The 25467-nt window shown below is 44.9% G+C and overlaps 1 protein-coding gene across 11 annotated transcripts in view; it reads right to left on the bottom strand.

Annotated features, from left to right (window-relative positions):
* CA5B (carbonic anhydrase 5B) overlaps positions 1 to 25467 on the bottom strand; it is a 131751-nt gene that overhangs the window by 97064 nt on the left and 9220 nt on the right. For all 11 annotated transcript variants that reach the window (XM_072743723.1, XM_072743725.1, XM_025997538.2 and 8 more), the window contains exons 3-5: positions 13143 to 13334; positions 12225 to 12279; positions 11035 to 11190 (exon numbers count right to left, since the gene is read on the bottom strand). Coding sequence is in view for 5 of the 11 variants with exons in the window: in XM_025997538.2 (XP_025853323.2) it covers positions 11035 to 11148 (114 nt within the window). In the remaining 6 variants the exon portion in view is untranslated. The remainder of the gene's footprint in view (positions 1 to 11034; positions 11191 to 12224; positions 12280 to 13142; positions 13335 to 25467) is intronic.

Here is a 25467-nt window from a genome sequence, read left to right as displayed (position 1 = left end):
GCCCAGACAGGCCACATGGCAGGAATACAGGGGCTCCAAATGCAGCACAGACTTGGGCCTTGCTCTCATGTCCCAGGGCCGGGAGAAGGCTTGTGTTGCAGATAAACTAAAGATTTTTATTTTTAATTTTTTTTTATTTTTTAAAGATTATATTTATTTATTCATGATAGACGGAGAGAAAGAGAGAGAGAGAGAGAGAGAGAGAGAGAGAGAGGCAGAGACACAGGCAGAGGGAGAAGCAGGCTCCATGCCGGGAGCCCGACATGGGACTCGATCCTGGGACTCCAGGATTGCGCCCTGGGCCAAAGGCAGGCGCTAAACTGCTGAGCCACCCAGGGATCCCCAAACTAAGGATTTTTAATAATCACCCAGGTGACTCCACAGCTGATAAAATTAAAGAGGGTGTTCTTTGCTTGGAGACAATGAAGTTCATATCAGGACAGGGATTAGAGACCCTCCTGACAAGAACTGTGGACAAGCCACATGACATCTAGAAGCCCTTTGCCCTTCCGACTGTCCTGGGTCTGTTCTCAGGTGGGGTATGGAATGTTGTGAGCCAATTGAGGCATCTCAGGAAGTATGCCTCTACTTCTTTGGTTTTGAATCTTTTGTTGGCTCAAGACACTATGACCTTGGTGTTGAAGGGTCTTAGCACTGCACTCCTGCACTTCTGGGAAGGGTCATGGAATCTGGAAGCCCTTGCAGTAGGAGCGCTTTTCCTCACATCCCTAACCATACCGGCTAATCTATGCTAGTTGTGAGTACCCTTTTGTGAGTGAGTGAAACATGCTGAACATCCAGGCGCTTAAACCTCAGGCCTAACTATCAGAGTACAGTGCACACAAGAAAAGAGAGCCCACCCACCCATTTCTCCCCCTTCTTCTACCTCCGTAGACACTCCCCTGATGGATCTCGTGTCAATGGCCATAGAAGAGGTAGCTCTGTACTGCCTGGGTTCTACCTCTTGTTGGCCCTCTGTTTCTCACTCCTGGGGGAGCCAAGACATCATGGTTAATTTCTCAAAGCATCATCCAGACAAGGAGGAAGCTCCAGTTCACGAGTTTCTCTGTCTTCTACAGCCTTTGCCATACAGCTGTCTCCAGAAGCAGGGTGTGCTCTCCCCTGGCCTGTCCCACAACCTCATCCTTTAGCAAGTGGCCTTACTCATTACTACTTCAACTGCCTGTATCTGAACAAAGTATAAAAGCTTCTCGACAATTCTATTTCAATGGTTGGTATTTGTTGAGCAGAAGGTTACTTTTTGTTTGCTAAAAATCCTAACATTCCTTTTACCGGAGGAGCCACCATGTAGGAGGGATACTTAATATTCTATTTTTTTATAATAAATTTATTTTTTATTGGTGTTCAATGATACTTAATATTCTTTAGCTGAAGACCCTCAGCAATTAAAATTATTCCCCTTTCTCGCTCATGTGAATCTTGCACAAGTGATGGAAGTCGTGCCTCATGAGGCCAGGAGAACAGGGGGTGGGCTCCCTGATAAATTCTTGATACGTCTAAACATGTTACAGAACAAATTTCCAAAAATTTCACATAATTATTAAGACCACTCCTATGCTGAAGGCTATCAATATCTTGCATTTGAATGACTCTTTTTTAAAAAATTTATTCAGAGGTAGAACGAGAGAGAGAGAGAGAGAGAGAGGCAGGCAGAGAGGCAGAGACACAGGCAGAGGGAGAAGCAGGCTCCATGCAGGGAGCCCGATGTGGGACTGGATCCCGGGTCTCCAGGATCACACCCCAGGCTGCAGGCGGCGCTAAACCACTGCGCCACCGGGTTGCTCCTGGTTTGAATGACTCTTATTTTCAAAGTACATTTGTATGTTATCTCCTTAGCAGTGAAGCCCGTCAAAACTATTATTAATCCATTGCCTAGTTTTATTCTTGTAGGTCATTTTACTGTACCGAGGCAGCTTTAAAACTAACTGCTTTGCTCCTGTATTGGTGTGTGTTCAATGAGAAAAAAATACATTTACGTTTACACAAGACTTGCAGACATAATATAACGAGATCCTGTGTACCAGTGGTCCTCAACCTTGGGGGATTTCTTCCCTGCACTGCTCCCGAGGATATTTTGGACTCTGATGTTTTTAGGTTTTACAATTGGATGTGCTGCTGGCCTGGAGCATGTAGAGGCTGGGGATGTGCTGCACATCCTACAAAAGAATAGACAGCCTTCCACAAGCACGACTTCTCTAGCCTAAAATGTCAACAGTGCTCAGCTTGAGCAACTCTGCTGTAGACTCTTCACCCATATCCCTACGGCCATTATATGAAGTAACCCTGATAGATACGTAAAAATTAAGGAACTATCATTATTTCGATATTATTAAGCTGTGGGATTTTTCAGACCCTCTTCCCTTTTTCACTAATGTCCTTCTTCTGTTCCATATCTCTGCCTCTTCAGTGACCACTCTAGTGATGGAGCCAGTTTCTCCATCTTTCTTTGCCTTCCAAGACCTTGGTCTGCCTTGGTTCTCAGAACCTTGCCACTTTGGATAAGGTTTGCAAGTGTTTCTTATGTGGGTATGCTTCTGCCTCCATCCAGGTAGCCTATGGAAATGTGGTGTGTTTGGGAGCTACATCTATGCCTGGAGAGTGTTGTGGCAATTAATAGGGGTTGAGGCTGAGAGAGAATGAACCTGATGCCAAGCTCAGGACAGTTCCATGTTAACAGGGAATTTCCTACTGAAAATGTCACCAGCACCCTTGTGGACACACTAAGATCTGAAACCCTTTCTCGGGCAGCCCGGGTGGCCCAGTGGTTTAGCGCCGCCTTCAGCCTGGTGTGTGATCCTGGAGACCCAGGATTGAGTCCCACCTCGGGCTCCCTGCATGGAACCTGCTTCTCCCTCCCTCTCCCTCTGCCTGCCTCTCTGTGTCTCTCTCTCTCTCTCTCTCTCTCTCTGTCATGAATAAATAAATAAAGTCTTTTCTAAAAAATGAAACCCTTTCTAGCAACTCATGGAACATGAAATGCCTTGACTCAAGTCTAGAAAATGGCAGGGAGCACACTTTGGGACACAACGTTGATTTTTAGGGGACATTTTGTATCTAACAGTAGCTGTCAACATTGAAAACGTTGAGCTTAGTGTTTTCGGCAACAATTTGAATCTGCTAGGAATCTCCGTATCTAGGTAGATAAAATATTTTCAATCTCTTTGTGGAGGTTCTACATGAAAGCAGGAGTTGCCACCAATGGGGAACCCTGAGGAACAGAGTTGAACTGGTAGTAAAGGATGGCATAGTTCCAAGGTGATGGGGACACAGGAAAGTACTTGGGGCAGAGTGGTGTTGGTGGAATTGTATGTGTCCCTCCTCCCCTCCTCCTCCTCCTCCCTTATTTTTCTATATAGCACTTCTCTGTACCTGCTAGTGTGTCCATTTATTTACTGTTTTTTTTTTAATTTTTATTTTTTTTAATAAAGATTTTATTTATGTATTCACGAGAGACAAAGAGAGAGAGAGGCAGAGACACAGGCAGAGGGAGAAGCAGGCCCCGTGCAAGGAGCCCGACGTGGGACTCGATCCCGGGACTCCAGGATCATGCCCAGAGTGGAAGGCAGGCGCTAAACCGCTGAGCCACCCAGAGATCCCCATTTATTTACTTGTTTATCTTCTGTCTCCACCTCCTTTAGAAAGCAAGCTCCATGGGAGAAGGGACTTTGCTTTGTTTACAGCATATCCTCTGACTCTCTGAAGGGGAATGCCGTGAAAGCCGTGTTTGAACAGTAGTTAAAGAGGCTTTAGGTGGAAAGAACAATGCAGGCAAAGTGTCCAGATGACCTCTTACCCGGTTCCTAGCCTCCCCTATTGTTCCAGCAATATTACTCTGCCCTTGTTTAAATGATATAAAGGGCATATGGTACACGTAATACACTAAGCCCCATCTTTTCCCTCACCCTGTATTTCTGAGATGTAACCTGTCTCTGTCTACTTCAGTGATTTCCAAGTGGGGGTGGTGTTTGTCCCTCCGGGGATATATGGCAATGCCTGGAGGTGCATCTGACTGTCACCACTGGAGGTGGTCCTATCAGTATCTGGGCGATAGAGGCCAGGTGTGCGGCTTCACATCCTGCAATGCTCAGAATTATCTGGCCCAGGAGCCCAAGAGTGGAGAATCCTTGGGCTATTTCTTTCCTTCAATTTGTGGAAGAGTACCCCCTCGATAGCACGTAGCATGTTTACTTTATGCATTCGCCTACTGGCGGGCATTTAGACTGTCCCAGTTCTCTGACCTGGCAGAGTGCTGGGAAGAACATCCCCACCAATCTTTGGGTGCGCACGCGTGCTTGTGTGCGTGCGTGCGTGCTTGTGTGTGTGTGTGTGTGTGTGTGTGTTGTGCGCGCGCTCATGTGTAAGAGTTTCCGGTAGCCACACTGTGCTGTAGGGAACCCTTGCAAGTGCTCCTGTAGATTGGCTGGACCCATTCACAGCTGCAGCACTGCCTGGGGTTCCAAGTCTCTGCATTTCATGTGATTGGCATTTTCATTTTTGCCAACCTGAGGAGCTTAAATGAGTAGTTTATTGTTTTCAAATTTGCATATTCTGATGAATAACAGGGCCAAGCTATTTGAATCCATCACACTCCACAGCATTCTCCAAAACTGGGGGAAATGTTTTTGCTAAGCATGTAGCACTTCAGTCTATTCATCTCTGTCTTTGCTGGGTGTTAAAATAGCGCATTTTGCGAGACCCAGCTTGACTGTTTCTGCCAGTAGAGGTCACTGTCCTTCGGAGATTCTCCACCAGTGTGCCTCCCCCCACCCCCACCCCCACGCCCACCCGCGCCCCGCCCCCCTCCTCCACCCCCCACCATCCAGCCCACCTCCCACCTCGCCCTGGCATATTTGGCAACGCCTGGGGACATATTTGTATTTTCACCGTGCGAGTATGCTGCTGGCCCCTGGGGGCTGGAGGCCAGGGATTCTGCTTAAAGCCTGCAAAGCAGGGGACAGCACCCACCCACAAGCAACAGTTATGTGGCCCCAGATGTTGACAGTGCCAAGGTCGAGAGTGCATGGTGCGGACGAAATCCCAGTACAGGTACCTTTGAAAGAAAGACAGTGACACTCTCTGATAGTAAAGTTGCTTATTCTTCTTATTAAAATAGAACAAGCGCAGTGCTTTCACGGCAGAAACTGGGGAAGTAGGGGAGAAGCAGGCCTTCCTGGTAGGTGGGGTTCCAGGGCAGGGCAGGAGGAAGGCAGAGGTTTTGATAGCGACGGTGTTTCTTCAGCGTGGGCCCTGCGGGATCAGCAGAGGCGGGGCTGGGGGCCTTGGCAGAGGGGCAGGTGGGGTGCTGAGGGCTGGCTGGTGGTGTCAGTGCCTCACGGAGGGGGCGGGGGGGGGGGGGCAGCAGGGCCAAGAACGGCGGGTCTGAGTCTCAGGGGGTGGCGGCGGCGGGACTCTGGCTCAGGATACAGGGAGGGCCCCGGGCTGCTGGTGTCGCGGCAGCGGGTCAGGCCGGCCCCAGGTGGGCGTTCGGTTAGACAGGCGGAGGCCAGGAGCAGAAGCCCCTTGTCAGAGGCCCGGGCCTGGGCACGAAGATCGGGACCACTCCGTCTCTCCATACGGGCCTGAAGGCAGAGGCCCTGGGCTCTGCATTCAGCCTCCGTCTCTTGCCGCTGGGGGCTTCAAACCAGAGCGGTCTGTGGGTCCTCTTCTTTCCTCTCCTGCGTCGGCTGGGAGCCCTCGGCGGGCTGTCCTCGGCACAGGGGTGCGGGCGCTCCTCCTGGTCGGCTGGAGCCCTGGAGACGCTGCCTCTGCTCTCGGGAGAGGGCACGTTGACGGTCACCATGTTCCAGATGCTCAGGAGGCTCTGGGCTTTCCAAAGCCAGGGCCTGGCCCACCTCTTGCGAGACGCATCCCAGCCGGTGAGGACCTCGAGGGGCGGCTTGCTGTGGAGGCGCCTCCAGGGCTTGGGGACCACGACCCCCTGGCCCCGGGTGTGGCCCCAGCGGGGCGGCAGGGCGGGCAGCGGCCTGCGGCGGCCCCACAGCTCGCGGTAGAAGGAGAGCACTTGGCCCTGGCCCAGGCTCGGCGGGCGCTGGGCGGGCCCGGGCTGCGGGGCGGGGCGCGTCCAAGCGGGGCGTGGCCGCGCGTCCTTCGCGGTGCCCAGGTACGAGCTCAGGTAGCTGCCCATGGCCGCGGGGCGGCGCGCTCCGGCCTCCGGCCTCGGCCTCGGCCTCCGCCTCTGCCGCGGGAAGTCGCCCCCGCAGGCGCCCCCGTGTCTGCGTCCGTGTCCGCGTCTGTGTCCGCAGCCGCGAGGCGCGCAGGGCCAGGGCGACCGTTGGTTGACAGACGTCCCTCGTGGGAACCCTGCGTCACGGGTCACGGGTCACGGGTCAGGGGTCACGGGTCCCGGGTCCCGGGTCCCGGCGGGCGCGGCGAGTGCCTCGAGGCCGGGGAGCCCCCGGCGCCCCACGCAGGCCCGCGGCGCCTGGCCGAGGCAGCGCGGCCACGAGGCCTTGGGCTTCCCGCCCTGACATCGGGAGGGACGCAGCGCGCTCGTCCCCGGCAGGCCCTCACGATGACGGAGCGTGCGCACAATGGCGTCTGTTTCGTTACCGCAGAAGGAACGCAGAGCGCGTGAACGCTCGGTGCCAGAGAGAGGAGCTGAGCTCGACTCAAAAGTAGACTTTTACGTTACCTTTACGGAAGCGGCACGTGCCTTCCCATCTCCCACGCTGCTTGCTAATGCCCCCTTCTTGCGACTTTGCTCATCGCGAGGAAACGGTGACAGCCCTTCAGGACTTAGGTCTTAGCCCCAACAACCTTGATGTTTGCGGGCTCTCCTATAATTTTCAGCCTTCTTACAGTCCTAGAAAGTGTTTTCTGTGAATCCAAATGATTTTCCTTTTTCATTTCTATTGATATTGATGGAGTAGAGTCATATTTTCCATTAGTACTTGAAAACATCTGACATCCACAAGTGTTCAAGGGCTGCTGGGTAACTGATTTTAGTCCTTACGTTTAAGGTCTGTTTAAGTTGGTGTGAATCAATCTGTTTTTGTGAAAAATTCCCTCAAAAGCCCATGCAGAATACATCTATTGGGCTGGCTCCAATGATCGGATGAGAGATATAAAGGAGAAGCCAATGATAAGCCCAAAAACAGGTAACAGATTCTATCCAGAGCTGAGCGGGGTGGACAGCTCAATGTTGAGGATGCTAAATATTGCTTAATGAAGACATTCTTGAGGTTTTCCTTTTTTTTTTTTTTAATTAGTTTTACAGGTAGAGTTTAGTGATTCATCAGTTGCATATAACATTTAGTGCTGATTACATTTAGTGCCCTCCTTAATGTTCATCACCCTGTTACCCATCCTACCCCTCCTTCAGCAACCCCAGTTTGTTTCTTAGAGTTAAGAGTCTCTACGGGGGTGTGGGCTGGGTGCCTCAGCCAGTGAAGCACCTGCCTTCGGGTCATGATCCTGGGTCCTGGGATTGATCCCCATGAGCCCCAAGTTGTTGGGCTTCCTGCTCAGTGGGGAGTCTCCTTCTTCTGCTTTTCTGCCTGCCCATGTTCTTTCTCTCAAATAAATACATTTTTTTTAAAGTCTCCTATGGTTTGTGTCCCTTTCTGATTTCATCTTATTTTCCCTTTCTTCCTCTGTGATCCTCTTTTGTTTCTTAAATTCCACTTATGAGTGAAATCATGTAATTGTCTTTCTGTGACTTTCTTTGCTCTGTGTAATAACCTCCAGTTCCATCCACGTTGTTCCAAGTGGCAAGGTTTCCTTTTTTTTAAGATTTCATTTTTTTGATGGCTGAGTAATATTCCATTGTATGTGTGTGTGTATATATATATACACAGACACATACATAGTATGTCTTCTTTATCTATCCATCGATGGACATCTGGGCTCTTTCCTTATTTTGGCTACTGTGGACTTTGCTGCTACAAACATTTGGGTGCAGGTGCCCCTTCAGAGAGATACCAAATGTTTTGGGATGCAGGGGTGTGGTTATCTGATGGGTAGCATTCTCCACGCACCACTGAAATTGGGGGGGAGCAATTTTTTATTTAAGGAATGATCCCCAGGTAGATAATTTTTACAAGAGAAATTCTTATGATAGAAATAACTCTTCATAGATACCTATCTCTTCAGGTGGTCATAGCATGAGACTGGACAGTCTAATCCCATTGTGTGTGGATTTCCTATGATGTATTTTTCTTTCAAATGTCCTCAGGAGTTTTCCTATCTGCAGCACAACAGAGTGTCATTCTGGTTTGTAAGTAAAGAATCCTCCAACAAATCAGTTTTCTGCTGATGAGCTATAGGGAATAAGAAGTGAATCACCCCTATGCTTTTACTGGTAAACCAATGTGTTAATTAAAAGCCATTTTCACACTGAAGAGGTTTCTTTCACACACTAAGCGGTAAAGGATTTCATTTATTAGTTGATATTAAAGATTAGTACATATTAGTGGTGCTCAAGCAGGGGTGAGCTTGCAGTAGACATCAGAGAATGTATGGAGATATTTTTGGTAGTCAGTCTTTGGGGTACTACTGGCATCCAGTGCCCCACAATGTAACTACTGATATATTTATGAGGACCACATGAAATTTATGGAGAATAAACAACTCATGGAAAATTACAACTTAAGAACTGACATCAAAGGTGTCTTTGGGATACTTTTCTATTCAATAACATAGTATGCATTTATTTGAAATAGTTTTTTTGTGTCCCTTAGGAATATTTGACAGTTTTAACATTTCAAGTTCATTTGAAGGTATTTTAGTTTATTAGTTTCCATTATAAGTAGGGTTCTTTCTTCCGTTATATCTTGTGATTGACTGTCACAGGAATTGAGGTCTATAAATTAGTACAGTACTCCAATAATGTTCCTCTCATTTCTTTTTTTTTTTTTAAGATTTTATTTATTTGTTTGACAGAGAGAGAGTACAAACGGGGCGGGGGGGAGCGGCAAGCAGAGAGGAAGAAGCAGGTTCCCACTGAGCAGGGAGCCGATGTGGGGCTCCAGCCCAGGACCTTGGGATCATGACCTGAGCCAAAGGCAGACACGTAACCAATTGAACCACCCGGGAAACCCTCCTTTATCTTACTTTGCCTAACTTTATTGGCTGCTACCAGAATTTAATCAATTTAATATTTAGTATAATAATTATAGTGGAATTAGTAGATATCCTTTCCATACCAGTCATACTCTACTTCTGAGCCGAGATTAATCGACATTAACAACTTAGGAAATTCTCATTTGTTTTATTAAAAAATTTTACAAAACATACATGATGATGCCACCTGGGTGGCTCAGTTGGTTGAGCATCTGATTTGGGCTTTGGTCATGATCTCGGGTCCTGGTATTGAGCCCTGTGTTGAAGGCAGACATTTAACCAACTAAACTACCCAGGAACCCCTAAATGAATACGATCTTTTAAAAAAATACATGATGAATTATCAAATATATTTTAGGAATTTATGAAAATATGAGTTTTCCCTTTAGCTTTGCGGATGGGATGTAATCTATTGATCATAAGTATATGATTCCTAATACTGAATGATCCTTATAACTAGAAAAAAATCCTATGTGGACAAATCCTACTAGAAAAAAATCCTACCTAATATACTGGTGGATTCTAACATTTTATTTAGTTTTTTCCCTAAATATTCTTGACAGATATTACTTTAGGGGCTTAGTATTTACTTCTTGGGGAGTGTCCAATCTTTGGTGGGTTTTGGTTTCATTGTTGTCTTGGCTTCATAAAAAAGAACTTGGAAGCTTCTGTTCTTGTAAAAATTTTTAAATCAGAATTCCAAAAAAAACAAGTAAAAGCAATTATTATTACAGTTAGTTCATTTTTGAATTAAACATTTTGTATGTTGACATAGTAACCACCACTGAAACTCTCATTTCTTTTCTTTTTTAAAAGATTTTATTTATTTTTTCATGAGAGATACACACAGAGAGAGAGAGGCAGAGACACAGAGGGAGAAGTAGGCTCCCTGCGGGGAGCCTGATGTTACTCGACCCCGGGACCATGACCCAAGCCAAAGGCAGACGCTCAACCACTGAGCCACCCAGGTGCCCCTAAACTTTCATTTCTAAATGAAGAACAATTACCAAGTCAAAACCTCTGACTTAGAATAAAATTTCTGTATAGGTACTGTTGGCCTCTGTCTTTACCTTGAAATTTCACAGTAAGTTCTCTTAAGAAAATTAAGGTTTTTGCATCAATACAGAGAATAAACTCTGAATTATATTTGCCAGAGGGGGGACACCTGGGTGGCTCAGCGATTGAGCATCTGCCTTTGGCCCAGGGTGTGATCCTCGAGTCCCACATCGGGCTCCCTGCACGGAGCCTGCTTCTCTCTGCCTATGTCTCTACCTTTCTCTGTGTGTGTCTCTCATGAATAAATAAATAAAATATAAAAAAAAACATATTTGCCAGAGGGGAGGGAATATCAGGGATGGGGGGGGGATGAGAAAAACGGGTGAAGAGGAGTAGGAGGTACAGGCTTCCAGTAATGAAATTAATAAGTCATGAGGATGAAAGGTAAAAAGCACATTGAATATAGTCAGTGGTATTGTAATAGACTTCTATGGTGACAGATGGTAGCTATACTTGTGGTGAACACAGCATAACATATGGATTGTCAAATCACCATGTTGTACACCTGAAACTAATATAACATTGTGTATAACCTACACTTTAATAATAAATGAAGAAATATCAAAGGGTTTCCAGCCTTCATTTTTTCCATTTAAAGGTCTTAATTTTCAGAGATTCTGTACAATGCCTATACAGTAAAACACATGTTACTGTAAAATGAGAGCAAAAAGCTTATGTTCCTCTATGTGTTAACTCCTCTCTGGTTAATTTGAAGTATTTCCAATTTCATGTCCAAACTGAGACAATGTTATAGCATATCAATGAAAATGTATAAGCATTACAAGATGTTAACAACTGATGCCAAAGTTGGAGCCCAGCCTTGTTTTAAAGGGACAGACTAGCATTTCCTCATACAGAAATGTGGAAAGAACATACCTGATCATGATCAACCTCTACGGGCTGCTTCTTAATGATCCAGGTGACAAACTCAGAGAGTGGAGGGGTAGTCAAGGACCCCGAGTAGGTCCAGTAATCTGGGCAGGCAGGCATCAGGCAGGAAGGATCGAATGACCCAAATTCCACAAGGGTGTCCTGGCCAAGAGAAGGGGGTCACCGAAACTATCATTCAGCGTGAAAACCACTCAGGAATTGCAAGACAAGGCCCTGATTCCTGGGGAGGCTGGGGACCAGCACTGGTCCAGAGGAGTTACAGGTACCTCTGGGTGCCTAAGGACAGAATCACACCCATGCTTTGTTCCTACATATAATCCACTGTGCAAGGTTCTCTTTTTTTAAAAAAGAGACATAACAGATTTTAATTGAGACATAATTGACAAGAGTATCATCCTGACAGTCCTCCACGGGAACACGGCAAAAACCACCTTCTCCACCCAGTCTAGTGAGTTTGCTGCAGGTGGTCTGCTCTGACCTCTTTGGGAGGCATCAGGTGGTAGCTGGTGCATGAACAAGGAGGCTCCTCTTTTTCAAGAAAAAGGAATAGAATTCTCCTTTCTAAAACACAATGCAAATTCAGGGGAGCCAGGCCCCTGGGAGGAAAGGGGAGACAGAGAGAGGGGAGGAAAAAGAGGGAGGTGGAGGGGAAGAGGGAAAGAGGTAGTGGGGAGACAGCCAGGTGGGTGGAGGTGGGGGGAGAGAGAGAAGATGTGGACCCCCAGGGAACAGCCCCTTTGGGATCCTGAATACTGGACAGTTAACCCTGGGGCCTGCACAAAGGTAGATCCTGAAGGATATGGGTAACTGTTCTTTACAGCTAGCCAAGCCAAGGTTCTGTCAGACTCTTCTCTGCCCCCTGCCTGTGAGAGGGCAGGTAGAGTCAACAGGGCTGCTCTGGGTGCTTCCACGGGGACTCAGAAGGAGCAGAGAAGGGGACAGCGCTGTGTTCCCGAGTCCCTGAGCGCTGGGGCATGGCAGCAAAACCAGAGGTCAGTGCCCACCAACAGAATCATTTCCGTGGCCTTCAAGGTGTCCCAGGACCAGGGGCTCAACACACGCATCTTAAGTGGCAAGTTGTCTTCCGGGGCAACTTTCAAAGTGCCTTGTTAACGTCTCCACTCTGAGATCAAATGTAAGGTGTGTTTCAAGTGATTTAGGGAAAATAGTATTACCTTATGCTTGACTGCACGGTATCCATCAATTTCTGTAGCTCTCTGTGATATGTAGCTATAGAACAATAAATGAGAAAATATTTTTTAAAAATGAGATCTTACTCTAGTATTGTTATAGAATGTGAATTTGAATCAGATACTTGATTACATAGAAACAATTTACAGTACTCAAACTTCATTTAAGCTGAAAATTTTGGATGTTACAAACATCACTGAATGAAAGCAGAAATGGGCAGGCTGTCTGCGGCCAGGCTCAAGCCCACAGGGTGCAGGGAAAGGTGGCCCTGCTGTTAGCCTTGCCCTCTGAGCCTCCCTGGCGCTTGGCCTCCAGGGGGTGCTGGTGGCTGAAGCTCTCCCAGCCAGCCCATGGTGTGGCCCAGCTCTCAGCTCCCGCCCAAGTCCTCAAGGACTCATTTCGGGTGCCTCAGTGGTATAACAATGTGTTCCACTTTCTGTTCGGTGCTTTGACATCTGAAGCCTTTCTGACACAAGAGGGGTTGTCCCTCCCAGGGCTAGCTAATTCCAAGAGAGAACAAACACCTGGGAGAGTGCCCTTCATAAGGAAACCAACCAATCCAGAGCCCAACCACCTGCTTTATAGGGTTCTTACATGCTGAGTCACTAGTCCTGTGCCCTAACCTCCCCAGGACTAGGTAGCAGACAACTAGGGACAACCTCTATACCCTAGAGCCTACTGAAATTATTCAAAGCGGCCAATCTTCAGTCTACTTACACTATCTTATGCATCCCTTCCCCCAGAAACCACAACAGGCTCTCATCCACGATTTCTCCTCCTTCCCTTTGCCTCCTGGCCATCCCTGGTGCTTCCCCAGGTGGCCTGCCTTCTGGTTTTAGGGACTATAGGATAAAATGCTTCTTTCATGACAGTCATTTCCATGTCTGTATGTTTTACCCTACCTGATTAAAACAAATCTTGGGTACCCTTAAAACACTCAGACTCCAGAGCTTGCAGGAGGCTGCACCTGCTGAGCCTGCAGGAGCTCAGAGGCTCTGCACAGAGTGTGGTCCACAGATTTTCAATCCAGTTCTCCATCTGTCAGCGCTGTGACCTGGCAGGAAAGCACTTAACTTCACTCAGCTTCGCTTCATCTGAAAAATGCAGATGATAGTATCGTCATCAAAGACCTCTGGGGAAGTTAAATGAAGCACTTAGCAAATATATAGTCACATGGCACTCATAAATATTAGTTTCTTTCCAGATCACTTCCCAAAGCTGTTTGACTTTATGTTCTTATGCCATTTAGAATATATTAACTGATCTCACATTTTAACCATTATTTATTTAGCATTATCTGCCTTTATCCTTTTGTAACAGTGCCTACAAACAGAAAAGTAATGTAAACCACAAAGGTAATTTTCAAGTTTCTAGGAGCCATATCTAAAAAGTTTAAAGGGGCATCTGGGGGGCTCAGTTAGAGTGGCTGCCTTTGGCTCAGGTTGTGATCCCAGAGTCCTAGAATTGAGCCCTGTGGCAGGCTCCCTGCTTAGTGGGGAGTCTGCTTCTCCTTTTCCTCTATTTGTGTGCTCTCTCTCTCTCTCTCTCTCAATAAATAAAATCTTTAAAAAAAAAGTTTAAAAAAAAGGTGAAATTACTTCTGATAACATTTTATTTTGCCAAATACATTGAAAAGATTGTCAATGTAATCAATACGAAAAATTACTGAGTTTCCATTTTTTTTCCACAATAAGTCTTAAAAATCTGTTATGTATTTTACACACAATGCATCAAATTAGATGTTAAATTTTCATCAGAAATACTTGATTTGGGAGCACCTGGGTGGCTCAGTCAGTTAAGCATCTACCTTTGGCTCAAGTCATGATCTCAGGGTCCTGGGATGGAGTCCTGCTTCGGGCTCCCTGTTCAGCAGGGAGCCTGCTTCTCCCTCTCCAACCCCCCACCCTCCACTTGTGCTCTCTTTCTCTCTCTCAAATAAATAAATAAATAAAATCTTAAAAACAAAACAAAGAACTACTTGATTCAGATTTTACTTGAAAATATAGGTGCATATACTCAAGTTGTTCCAAACATTCCTAAAAGTTTTCAACAACTGAATTTAGTAACAGTTCTTAAATTTAATTAAAATAAAATTTAAAAATCCATTTCCTCAATTACACTAGCCACATTTCAAACTTAATAGCCATACATGCCTTATGGATATGATATCGGACAGCAGTTTTTTTTATATCATTTGAAATGTTATTTGTAACGATTTTGTATTTTAAGCATTGCTTATCTTACCAGTGTATTGATCCCAATATTCTTAAGTAACAATATCATAATGTTCAATCTTTCCGTTCTAGAATACAACACATCATTTAAAGTTGGTAAGATTTTTTTTACCTTTAAAAATATTCCTATTATAGGGGCACCTGGGTGGCTCAGTCGGTTAAGTGTCCAACTCTTGATTTTAGCTCAGGTCATGATCTCAGCATCATGAAATTAAGCCCTACATTGGGCTCTGCACTCAGCAGGGAGTCTGCTTGTTCCTCTCCCTCTGCTCCTGCCCTTGCTTGTGCTCTCTCTCTCTCAAATAAATAGATAAAATCTTAAAAAAAAATTCCTATCAGAGCCAAACCATCTTCTTCTAGTTGCTGTATCCTCAAAGCTTTGAAATTTGACTGCATTATGAAACAGCAAGTGCAGCTGAAACACTATTAAAAGAAAGATTAATGCCCGACCCTACAGGATTGCTTCAAAAGAAATCAACAGCCTTATTCAACCTACAATATTTAAACATTTCCTCACCCAAAATAAAGCCACTGGGAAAAGCATATGATAATTTTTTTAAAGATTTTATTTATTTATTCATGAGAGACACAGAGAGAGGCAGAGACATAGGCAGAAGGAGAAGCAGGCTCCCTGTGGGGAGCCTGATGCGGGACTCGATCCCAGGGCCCTGGGATCACGACCTGAGCCAAAGGCAGGTACTCAACCACTGAGCCACCCAGGCACCCCAGCATATGACAATCTGATACAAAATGAGACAGAAATAAAGAAAAGGAAGCAATTTATGCAGGAGCAACAATTAATATTACTTTGAAATAAAGGGATTTATTTGATGAGAAAAATAGTATTTACATAGAAAAGTGGATATTTCAGTGAGGGATCAACATTTGTTCAATTCCCATCTTGATTTGCCAGAAACACTAAAGTCCAAGATCCATTGGCTTATCAAAAGTAGTAAAGATGCTTATCTTGAGAGAAGCAGATTCTCCCCATGGAAATTAAATAGGAGTTAAAGACACAATTCTTTGATGGATAACCACTCAAAATGTATTTCTATTTTTAATGTAATATTTAAAATTAAATTAGGGGAGAAGTTGTAAAATATATATATATTTTTATTTCCTTACATGCTCCCTATACTTCCCTACAAATTATTCCTCATCCATGATTCATGACCTTTCTAGCTTCAGCATCCCCCCAGCCTCCCAAGTGAGATGACGACTCAAGTATGTGGCTAACTTTGCCTTCTCCTCCCTTGAAGAGGAGTCTGTCTCCAAGTCCTGATGTTTTTTATGGAGAACAAGATGGAGTCAGTCAAGTCAAGCAGGGGCCTGTGTCAAGCAATGATGTGAGCAGTTAAGGGCAGTGCAGCGACCAGACAGCACCAAGACCAGCACCAGCTGACAACACCCCAGAACCGATACCAGGCAGAAGCGGAGGAGGTCTGCAGGGGCCCAGGACTGGTGATTAAATCCCTTTAGCAAGAGAAGACTTTTGCAGCAACATCAGACTCCTGAGAATGACCCCTCTGTGTCTGAGCACTTGGAAAAGGTAGCTGCCGCCAAGGGCTGTGCCCGATGTGTCCCCCAACAGAACTGAGCCCCTCCACTGGACCCACCGACGCCCCAGCTCAGGGGTGCGCCCACAGCCCGACTTCGTGTTTGGTCCAGGAACTTCCTGCCCCCACCCCTCCTGTGGTTTACTGTGTGGCTTGTCTTCTGTCCTGCTCTGCGCACCGTGTAAGAAGCTGAGCTAGCCACGTGGTGGGGTGTCCTGGAGTGTGGACTCCTCACCCGCTTCACAATCATGTTACCCTTGCTTGGTGACCGACACCATGGAAAGAGACTGCCCACAGGAGCACCTTCTGAGCGTGCTCAGGACACCTTTATTTTAGAAATGCCTTTTAAAAACATGCTTTCTCTCTACTTCAATTGTTACAGGTTTCATTTAAGCTCCCACCATCTCATGCTTGGATTAATCTGACCTCGTGGACCGGCACTACTGACTGGGTTAATCTCAAAAAATAAAGCAATTGACTATTTAAATGAAACCATGCAAATAAATAAATAAATGAAACCATGCTGTGCCACACTGTCGCATAAAAATAACCAGTACTGATGAACCTATCTTCCATCTACCCCCCCCAGCTTCAATGATCATCATTCTTCTTCCTGTCTCTCCCTAAAATGCACAGTCTGCATTCCGGCCACTTCGTTTTTGGCCATTTTCTGAACATCTGCTTTTGCACATGATTTTCCCTCAGTCTCCAATGCTCTTCTGATTAATCCTCTTGACAAACTCTGACACATCCTTTAATATTCGAGATAAATGTCCCCAGATAAAGGAAATTCTCAACTTTTAATATTTGTGGGCCCTGCTCCTGGGCGCCCAGGAAAGCTCTCCTTTAACATTTACCAAGGTCAAAATGACTCAGCAAAACCTCAGAGTATGAGCTCTCTTTCTGCCCTGAGCACACAATGTATATCTGCTCTGTTAAATGAAATAACCAAAAGGGTGCATTCTGAGCACAACAGATAAGAGGAAGCAAGAACTTCCCTGGTTCTCTCCCGGTTATTAAAGTCATACAGCTCTGCATATACTAGAAATTTAAGGGCTGCAACCTCCTGAAACATCGATCATTTGTAACTTTTTAAAAATATTATAACTTATGTATATAAAATGTATATAACCCTTCATCAAATGATCCTTTACTAGAAGCACTCTCCTCTTTGTGAAGGTGGTGTTTCCTGGGCAGCTGTCCTCACTTGGGCTGGAATAAAACTTTTTTTTTTAAAGAAATTCTAAAAGGTTCATTCTGCATTGACACCTCTCCTTGGGTGAAATCATAGACTCCTCTGGGCAATCTACATCATCTACATCATCCCCTCCTCTGTGGTGCCACAGCACTTTTAAAAACCCTTTCTCAATCACACTTGCTTTATAACTCTAATTTCATGCATGCATCTCTCACTAGACTTTGAATGCTGGGAGGTCAAGAATCTACTTAGCATTCCTGGCACCTACTGCAATGCCTGGTACATGGCTGGCACGTAGTCAATACAGAATGAATAAATAAATCACTAATTGACAAAATACATACATGTTATTAGCTGACTAAAAATGTAAAGTGTCTTTTTCTTGTTTGACTCTGCTTTTGCTCTGCATTGCAATCTTATCATTTAAAATCTGGCTAAACAGTATTACTATTTAATATAGGAGCTATTTGTAATGTCAACAAGCAGAGGAAGGTTAGCACACATTCAACACGCACAGAAAACAAATTTCAAATGAAAGTAATTCAAATGAACAATAAATATATATGTAAAATTTCATAAAAAATAAATTCAAATATAAAATTTTAAATAAAAATTTAAATATAGAATCTATCTATATTTACCTACCTATCCATCTCTAAATAGAAAATACCACTCATACCAGAAGGAAACATGCATGAAAATGAAAAGGCACAAGGTTCATACACTCAAAAAACTCTAATGGTGATGCAGCAATTTCACTTTGGGGTATATATCAATGGAAAGAACATTTTGGAAGATATTTTGTACACTCAATGATCATAGCAGCATTGTTCACAATAGCCAAAAGGTGGCTACAACTCAAGTATACGTAGATAGTGAATGGATAAACGAAATGTGGTCCATCCATGCAATGGAATATTATTCAATCTTTAAAAGGAAGGAAATTCTGGGGCACCTGGGTGGCTCAGTGGTTGAGCGTCTGCCTTTGGCTCAGGTTGTGATCCTGGGGTCCTGGGATTGAGTCCCACCATCAGGCTCCCTACAGGGAGCCTGCTTCTCCTCTGCCTATGTCTCTGTCTCTCTTTGTCTCTCATGAATAAATAAATTTTAAAAAATCTTAAAAAATAAAAGGAAATTCTGACACTTGTTATAACACAGGTGATCCCTGTTGACATTATGCTCAGTGAAATCAGCCTGTCATAAAAAGGCAAATACTGTGTAATTCCACTTATGTGAGGTATCTAGTAGTCAAATACAGAGACAGAAAGTAAAACGGTCACAGCCAGAAGCTGAGGGAAGGGGAAAATGGGGAATTATTGTTTAAGTAATAGGGTTTCGTTTTGGAAAATGGAAAGTAATAGAGACAAATGGCAGTGCTGGTTGCACGACAGTGTGACTGTACTTAACACCACTGAACTGAATGCTTCCAAATGGTTAAGATGATAAATTCCACGTTCTGTGTATTTTACCACACTGAAGAACGAAAAGCTAAGTGCAATGCATCCCATGCCACTGCTCAAAGAGGTCCACGTTCCTATGGAGGTGGTGTGGTGTGGCCTGTGCTGATGCTGACCCGAAGCTGTCCCTTCAACTCCAGACAAGACCACCGTCTGGCTCTAACCTGATTTACCTGTATAATCTTCAAATTCAATGAGGAAAGAGTACCTGTTATTCCAGACATGGAGGCAGGTGGTCAGGTCGTAAGAGACGGTGAGCGTTTTGTTTTGTTTTAAGATTTTATTTATTTATTCATGAGAGACACACAGAGAGAGGCAGAGACATAGGCAGAGGGAGAAGCAGGCTCCATTACAGGGAGCCCAACGTGGGACTCAATCCTGGGGCTCCAGAATCAGTGAGCGGTTTTAAGGCAGGATCCAAGACACTGTCCCTCCACTGGATGTTGATGGGCGACTGGCGCTCACCCACTGGGACCAGGTTCACACTCTCCCAGAGCAGGTGCACTAGGAGAAAGCACATCGGGGCTTATGGTCAAGACGTCCGCTATACGGGATCACACAGTGGGCAATGCCAGTCGTGGGGGCTGCCGAGGCTGATGGAATCGAAGCCTGAGGGATCAGCCACGTGGGGGCCGATGGCACGGACCAAGGCTCCTCAGGGAGCACCGGGCACAGGGGCAGCCTGCTGCGTCGTCAGCGCAGGCAGCTCGGCCCACCCTCTTGGCTCGCCTAAACCAAGCACTGCCCGGCCTTGTGCCAACAGTAGGACGTGCCAACAGTAGGACGCGTGCAGATGAGCACCGTGGGGAAGGAGCGTGGTCTCCAAAGAGGCTCTTTCTTTCCCGATAATTTTCTGAGCCCCACCCACCAACCCAGGTTTACATGCAAATACAGAGCCATGCAATTTTCCCTCGCGAATTTCTTTTCAACAAAGGCCATGGGGGAAGAGGAGGAAGAAGTTTTGGAAAGCAAGTGCTCACCGAAGCACTCTATGTTTTTCATTGCTTGGCTAGGAGAAATAAAGGCTTATGTGGCATGCGTCTGTAATTTAGTTTGCAATTTTGAAGATTTCTGGATTTATTCAATTATTGTGTTATATTATTATAGGCTTCCGACTGAGATGAGGGCAACACTCTAGGGTTTTGGAAAAATGAAGGAAGGTACTGATGAATCTGGGGAGGAAAAGGAGTGATTTCTTCTTAGTTTGACATATGCTTACCTTACGAATAACACTGCCACTCATTTTACCACCAAAAAAAAAAAAAATGTTTTTTGGGGGGTTGGGGGCGAATAGCAAAGCATTACAATCTGGAACAAGCAAGCTATGGTAAAACCACAGACAAGTCCAGAGAGCAAAGATGAGGGCTGCTCCTTTACAGAGTGAAGGAGGAAGCTGGGAAGGCCTTTAGAAACAAAAAGTCCACTGGAGGAATCTGGGAGCTGGAAATATAGTGGCTTCTTCTTCTTCTTTTTTTTTTTTAAGATTTTATTTATTTATGTTGGAGAGGATGTGGAGAAAGGGGAACCCTCCTGCACTGTTGGTGGGAATGGGAACTGGTGCAGCCACTCTGGAAAACTATGTGGAGGTTCCTCAAAGAGTTAAAAATAGATCTGCCCTACGACCCAGCAACTGCACTGCTGGGGATTTACCCCAAAGATTCAGATGCAGTAAAACGCCGGGACACCTGCACCCCGATGTTTAGAGCAGCAATGTCCACAATAGCCAAACTGTGGAAGGAGCCTCGGTGTCCATCAAAAGATGAATGGATAAAGAAGATGTGGTCTATGGATACAATGGAATATTACTCAGCCATTAGAAACGACAAATACCCACCATTTGCTTCGACGTGGATGGAACTGGAGGGTATTATGCTGAGTGAAATAAGTCAATCAGAGAAAGACAAACATTATATGGTCTCATTCATTTGGGGAATATAAAAAATAGTGAAAGGGAATAAAGGGGAAAGGAGAAAAAATGAGTGGGAAATATCAGAAAGGGAGACAGAACATGAAAGACTCCTAACTCTGGGAAACGAACTAGGGGTGGTAGAAGGGGAGGAGGGCGGGGGGTGGGGGTCACTGGGTGACGGGCACTGAGGTGGGCACTTGACGGGATGAGCACTGGGTGTTATTCTATATGTTGGCAAATTGAGTGCCAATAAAAAATACATTTATAAAAAAAAGATTTTATTTATTTATTCATGAGAGACAGAGAGAGAGAGTGGGGGGGGGGGAGGCAAAGACACAGGCAGAGGGAGAAGCAGGCTCCATGCAGGGAGCCCGACATGGGACTCAATCTCGGGACTCCAGGATCACGCCCTGGGCCAATGGCAGGTGCTAAACCACTGAGCCACCCGGGGATCCCCCTGGCTTCTCATTCACGGCCTGAGTTGTAACTGTTTCTCACTGGCTGAGCTCTTGCTGGGGAAGAAGGGGCAGGCTTCCTTCCTCAGGCTGAGACAGTGGATTAGTAGCTGAAGTAGTGTCCCCGTGCAGTGTTTATTTCTTCCTGTTGGGTCTGCAACTGACTAGAAGAGCTCCTGACTCCACTACAGGTTAAGGTGTACACACGGAATTATCCTGATTTTCCTACAGAGGGTCAAGCACCGGGTCTTCATAGTAAGTCCTAGATAAATCTCAGTGGATTACCTGTAATGCACATAGAGCTGTTGAGACATCCATGCATGATGGATAGAACTACATGCGTAATTTGGGGTGCCCCTGTGCTCTGCCCCTTAGGAGCACCACAGATGGGTAAAACCAAGACCAATAGGAAAACCAGAAGAAATGTGCTTCGAGATAAATCACTACCAACGACACTCTGTACCTCACTCCACTGCTAAGAAGGAGAGTAAGAATCTGAGAAAGTGATTAGGCAGCTGCTACTCAGCCAACCCACTCTATATGGCAGGTTCACAGAGACCCCTTTTTTCATAAAAAAACAAAAAAACAAAAACAAAAAAACCCACCCAAAACCCCTAGTTGCCTCTAGTTTACCTTTACAAAGGAGGGATTTGTTTTGCTTGGGTAGCTGCTAAAATCTAAAATTCAAAATCCTAGCCGAATGGGTTTTTTTTGGGGGGGGGGGGAGGGTAGGGCAAAAATGAGATAGAGGGCTCTCCTGACAGTGGTTCTCAACAGAAGGGAGCAACGCTGCCCCCAGAAGACATTTGGCACTGTCTAGAGATAGTTTTGATTGTCACAACTGGAAGAGTGCTGCTGACATCTAGTGGATAGAGGCCAGGCATGCAGCTGAACATCTTAAAATGCACAGAATTACAGGACCCCAAACATCAATGAAGTTGAGAAACCATGGTCTCTGCAAACTTAGGGTATTTTTTTTTTTTAATGATTTATTTCCATCTTTGCCCTCCATCTTGTCCGCTGACCTGTCTCGGGCTATGTGTTATGGATCCCTTGGAAATTAATATTCATACCTTAGAATAGCCAAGGCCAGAATGCGAGGAGGTTTGCTTCAGCCTCTCACGAATCTGTCAGAGATGACACAGTCTCTTTCCTTTCCCTGACACACAGATGGTGTCACAAGGTTAAATGTTAGCTGTAAAATTAGGTGTGTGCCAACCCTTTGAAATGCACGTGAATCCTCTGCCCTCACTACAGTGCCCCCTGGGAGTCTCCTCACTCTATAAAATCTGTGGACCAAGGTCCAGACTTCGCAAATAGCTAGCTGTGTCTTGCTGGATTGTCACCAGCTTGACACCCTGCAGTAAGTTACTCTGAATAAAACTCTGTGTAAATAAAAATAAAACTCTGTGTACAGAGTGGCTTGCTTTGTTTTCTGGTCTCGAAGTGCCTTCTCAGGTTGGGGGAAGCTTTACTATCCCTCTCCCACCTTCTAACACAAGTAAACAGCCCTGATTGAGTTTTCAAGATGCCTGGCACAAAGAGACCTTGCAACTCCATCCCCTGTAAGACACTCAGACTGTGGCTGAGGGTTTGAGAATTCACTCTTCGAAACCAATTCACGAGGGTCTCCTGTAAAGACTAGGCAAGAAGGAAACTAACAAGCAGATCCCCAAGATGATCTCTCCTTTTGCTTTGACTTGTCCCTCACACTGCATTCAGGAAATGCCCAGAAATGCCTATTCTCACCCAGGCAAACACTGCCCCCCCCCCAACTGGGCCTATTCCTTTGTTGCTCTGTAAGGACTGTAATGCTCCTATCAATTTATGCCCTTTGGTTTATAAGTTCAGCAGCTTCTGGAAGGTTTTCTCGCCCCCATCACTTCCTCCTTTGGGAATCCAGACCCCTTCCCCCCATCCCCCCCTTGGTGGCTGTCACCTTAGCAAAGCCAGCCTTTCCCAAGGGGTTTGTTTTGCAAGATAAACTGTTGTGAGAGATACATTCACATTTTTGTTCTTTCCTCCTGTGGGAGCTAAGGGCAGGCCACCCCAAAATGTGCCACTTTGGCATATTATTTCAAACCACAGTTACTTAAGAAACAGCCAGTGCAAGAACACTTGGAACCCCCCTTTGCCTCCAAAAAGCAGGAAATAAATCTCCCCTGTGGAAGGTACCTTTCCCACACCAGGAGGTAGAGAGACAAACCTTATCACCAGAGACAGGAAATTCAGAGCTGAGAAGATTGTATAGATAACCTTTGCTCCTTTTACTAATTTACTACTCCAGCCCAAATTCTGTTTAGAATTCCTTACTAATTGAAGATCCTCAATAAGGTTTTCTTTGTCCTGCCAATTCCCCACAGAGTTACTGTTTCTTTGTCGAAACAGTATAAATACTGCCCACTTTGGTCATTTGTGTGTTTTTTTTTTAAAGATTTTATTTATTTATTCATGAAAGACACACACACATATACAGAGAGGTAGAGACACAGGCAGAGGGAGAAGCAGACTCCATGCCAGGAGTCCGATGAGGAACTCAATCCCGGGACTCCAGGATCATGCCCTGAGCTGAAGGCAGGCGCCAAACCACTGAGCCACCCAGGGACCTGGTCATTTCTTTGGATGACAATTTTATTACTGGGTCTCTGTGTGCATGTAATTAAACTTTGGGTTTGTTTTTTGTTCTCTTGTTGATCTCTCTCATGTCAATTTAATTTAGTCCAGTGAAAACTTTGAAGAGTAAAAGAAAAATTTCCTCTCCAATACTCCCATCATCTTCCTCCACATTAACAAAATACAGATTGAAATTTGCAGTTGCTTACACTTTTCCTCAAAATAGGAAGAGGATTGAGTGTTCTGATTAATAGTGTCTTCATTTCATTTTCAGGTTCTTCTCACATGGAGGAAAATAAAATAAACAGGAATGGTGATTTTATCAACCATGGTTTCAGTAAGCAGAGCTACACTGTCGTTAGGAAGGTGTCACTAATATACTGCTAATGAGCAACAAAATCCTTGTCGGTTCCATAGTGAAAATGTGCTTGGTTCTAGTTCTTATTAATAGGAGTAGTCCTGGTTTTGATTTATTTTGTGTTTGTATCACCCTATGTCTCCAGCCTCAAGATTGTCCCTCTTTCAACTCTTGAAACGTAGAAAAAGCACATTCCTGCCTTAGCCCCTCAATTCCTGCTCCTCCTCCTCAGAAATTAATTTTCACTCATTCAGCTCAGGGCTGGCTCCTATTATTGGCTTATCACCTCTTCAGCAAAAGTGTCACCTCCTCACCTTTTTGATTATCCTATTATATGATACCCTCTCTTTTTTTAAGTCATAACATTCTGACATTTTCCTTCAAAACATTTATTACACAGGTGTAATTATCATATGCATGCATGCTTATTATCTGCCTCTCCCAGTGTTGTATCAACCCCAAGAAGAAATGAAGTGGTTTTTTATCAATGCTTGTTCACTAAACATGTAAGATAAAGAGCATTGTTGAGAAGGTTCCAGTCTTCTATCATCTTTATTCCTCTTACCCTAATGATCACATTACATTTTCTTTAAGGATCTTTCATGCTTATCTCTTCCTTGCCTTGTCCATGACCAGCAGCCCAGGTCAGGCCCCCACACTCTAGACTTCATACCATGTCCTTTGGTCTCAATACCCTCTACTAGGTTTTACCATCCAACCATTTTCCTAAATTACCACCTTTATCATATTGTTCCTGGTTTTTTTTTTTTTAAGATTTAATTAATTTATTTATTTATGAGAGACAGTGAGAGAGAGAGAGAGAGAGAGAAGAGAGAGAGAGAGGCAGAGACACAAGCAGAGGGAGAAGTAGGCTCTTCGCAGAAGCCTGATGTGGGACTCGATCCCAGATCCCAGGATCATGACCTGAACCAAAGGCAGCCACCCAACCACTGAGCCACCCAGATGTCCCATGCTGTTCCTATTTTAAAGTCTGTATGTCAAATCTTAATTTGTGTCCAGTGCCAAGGTTTTCCTATGAGGAACCCATCTTAGCCACCTAAATTTCCTTTCTCTTCATTCTTCCCAAACTCTGGTCTTGCCATGCTATTCTAGAACCTTGCCATGCTATTCCCCTTGGTCATTCAAAATGAGATATGCTATAAATGTAAAATACCCATTGGGCTTTGAAGACTTAGTACAAAATAAAGAATGTAAACTATTTTGATGATTTTTATATCAATTATACGTTAAAGTGATATTTTGGATATACTAAGTTGAATATATCAGTAAAATTAATTTTGTCTGTATACTATATTTCATCTATATATTTCCTGTATAGAATTTCATAACTGAACACATTTGTTTTTCCTTCAGTTTTACTGACATACTATTTGTTCCTTTTTAAATATGGTTATTGGAAAATACAGAATTGCCCATATGGCTCGTA

The sequence above is a fragment of the Vulpes vulpes genome, chromosome X (assembly GCF_048418805.1).
Source record: "Vulpes vulpes isolate BD-2025 chromosome X, VulVul3, whole genome shotgun sequence".
Taxonomy (NCBI): domain Eukaryota; kingdom Metazoa; phylum Chordata; class Mammalia; order Carnivora; family Canidae; genus Vulpes; species Vulpes vulpes.
This window is presented reverse-complemented; position numbering and strand designations above follow the sequence as displayed.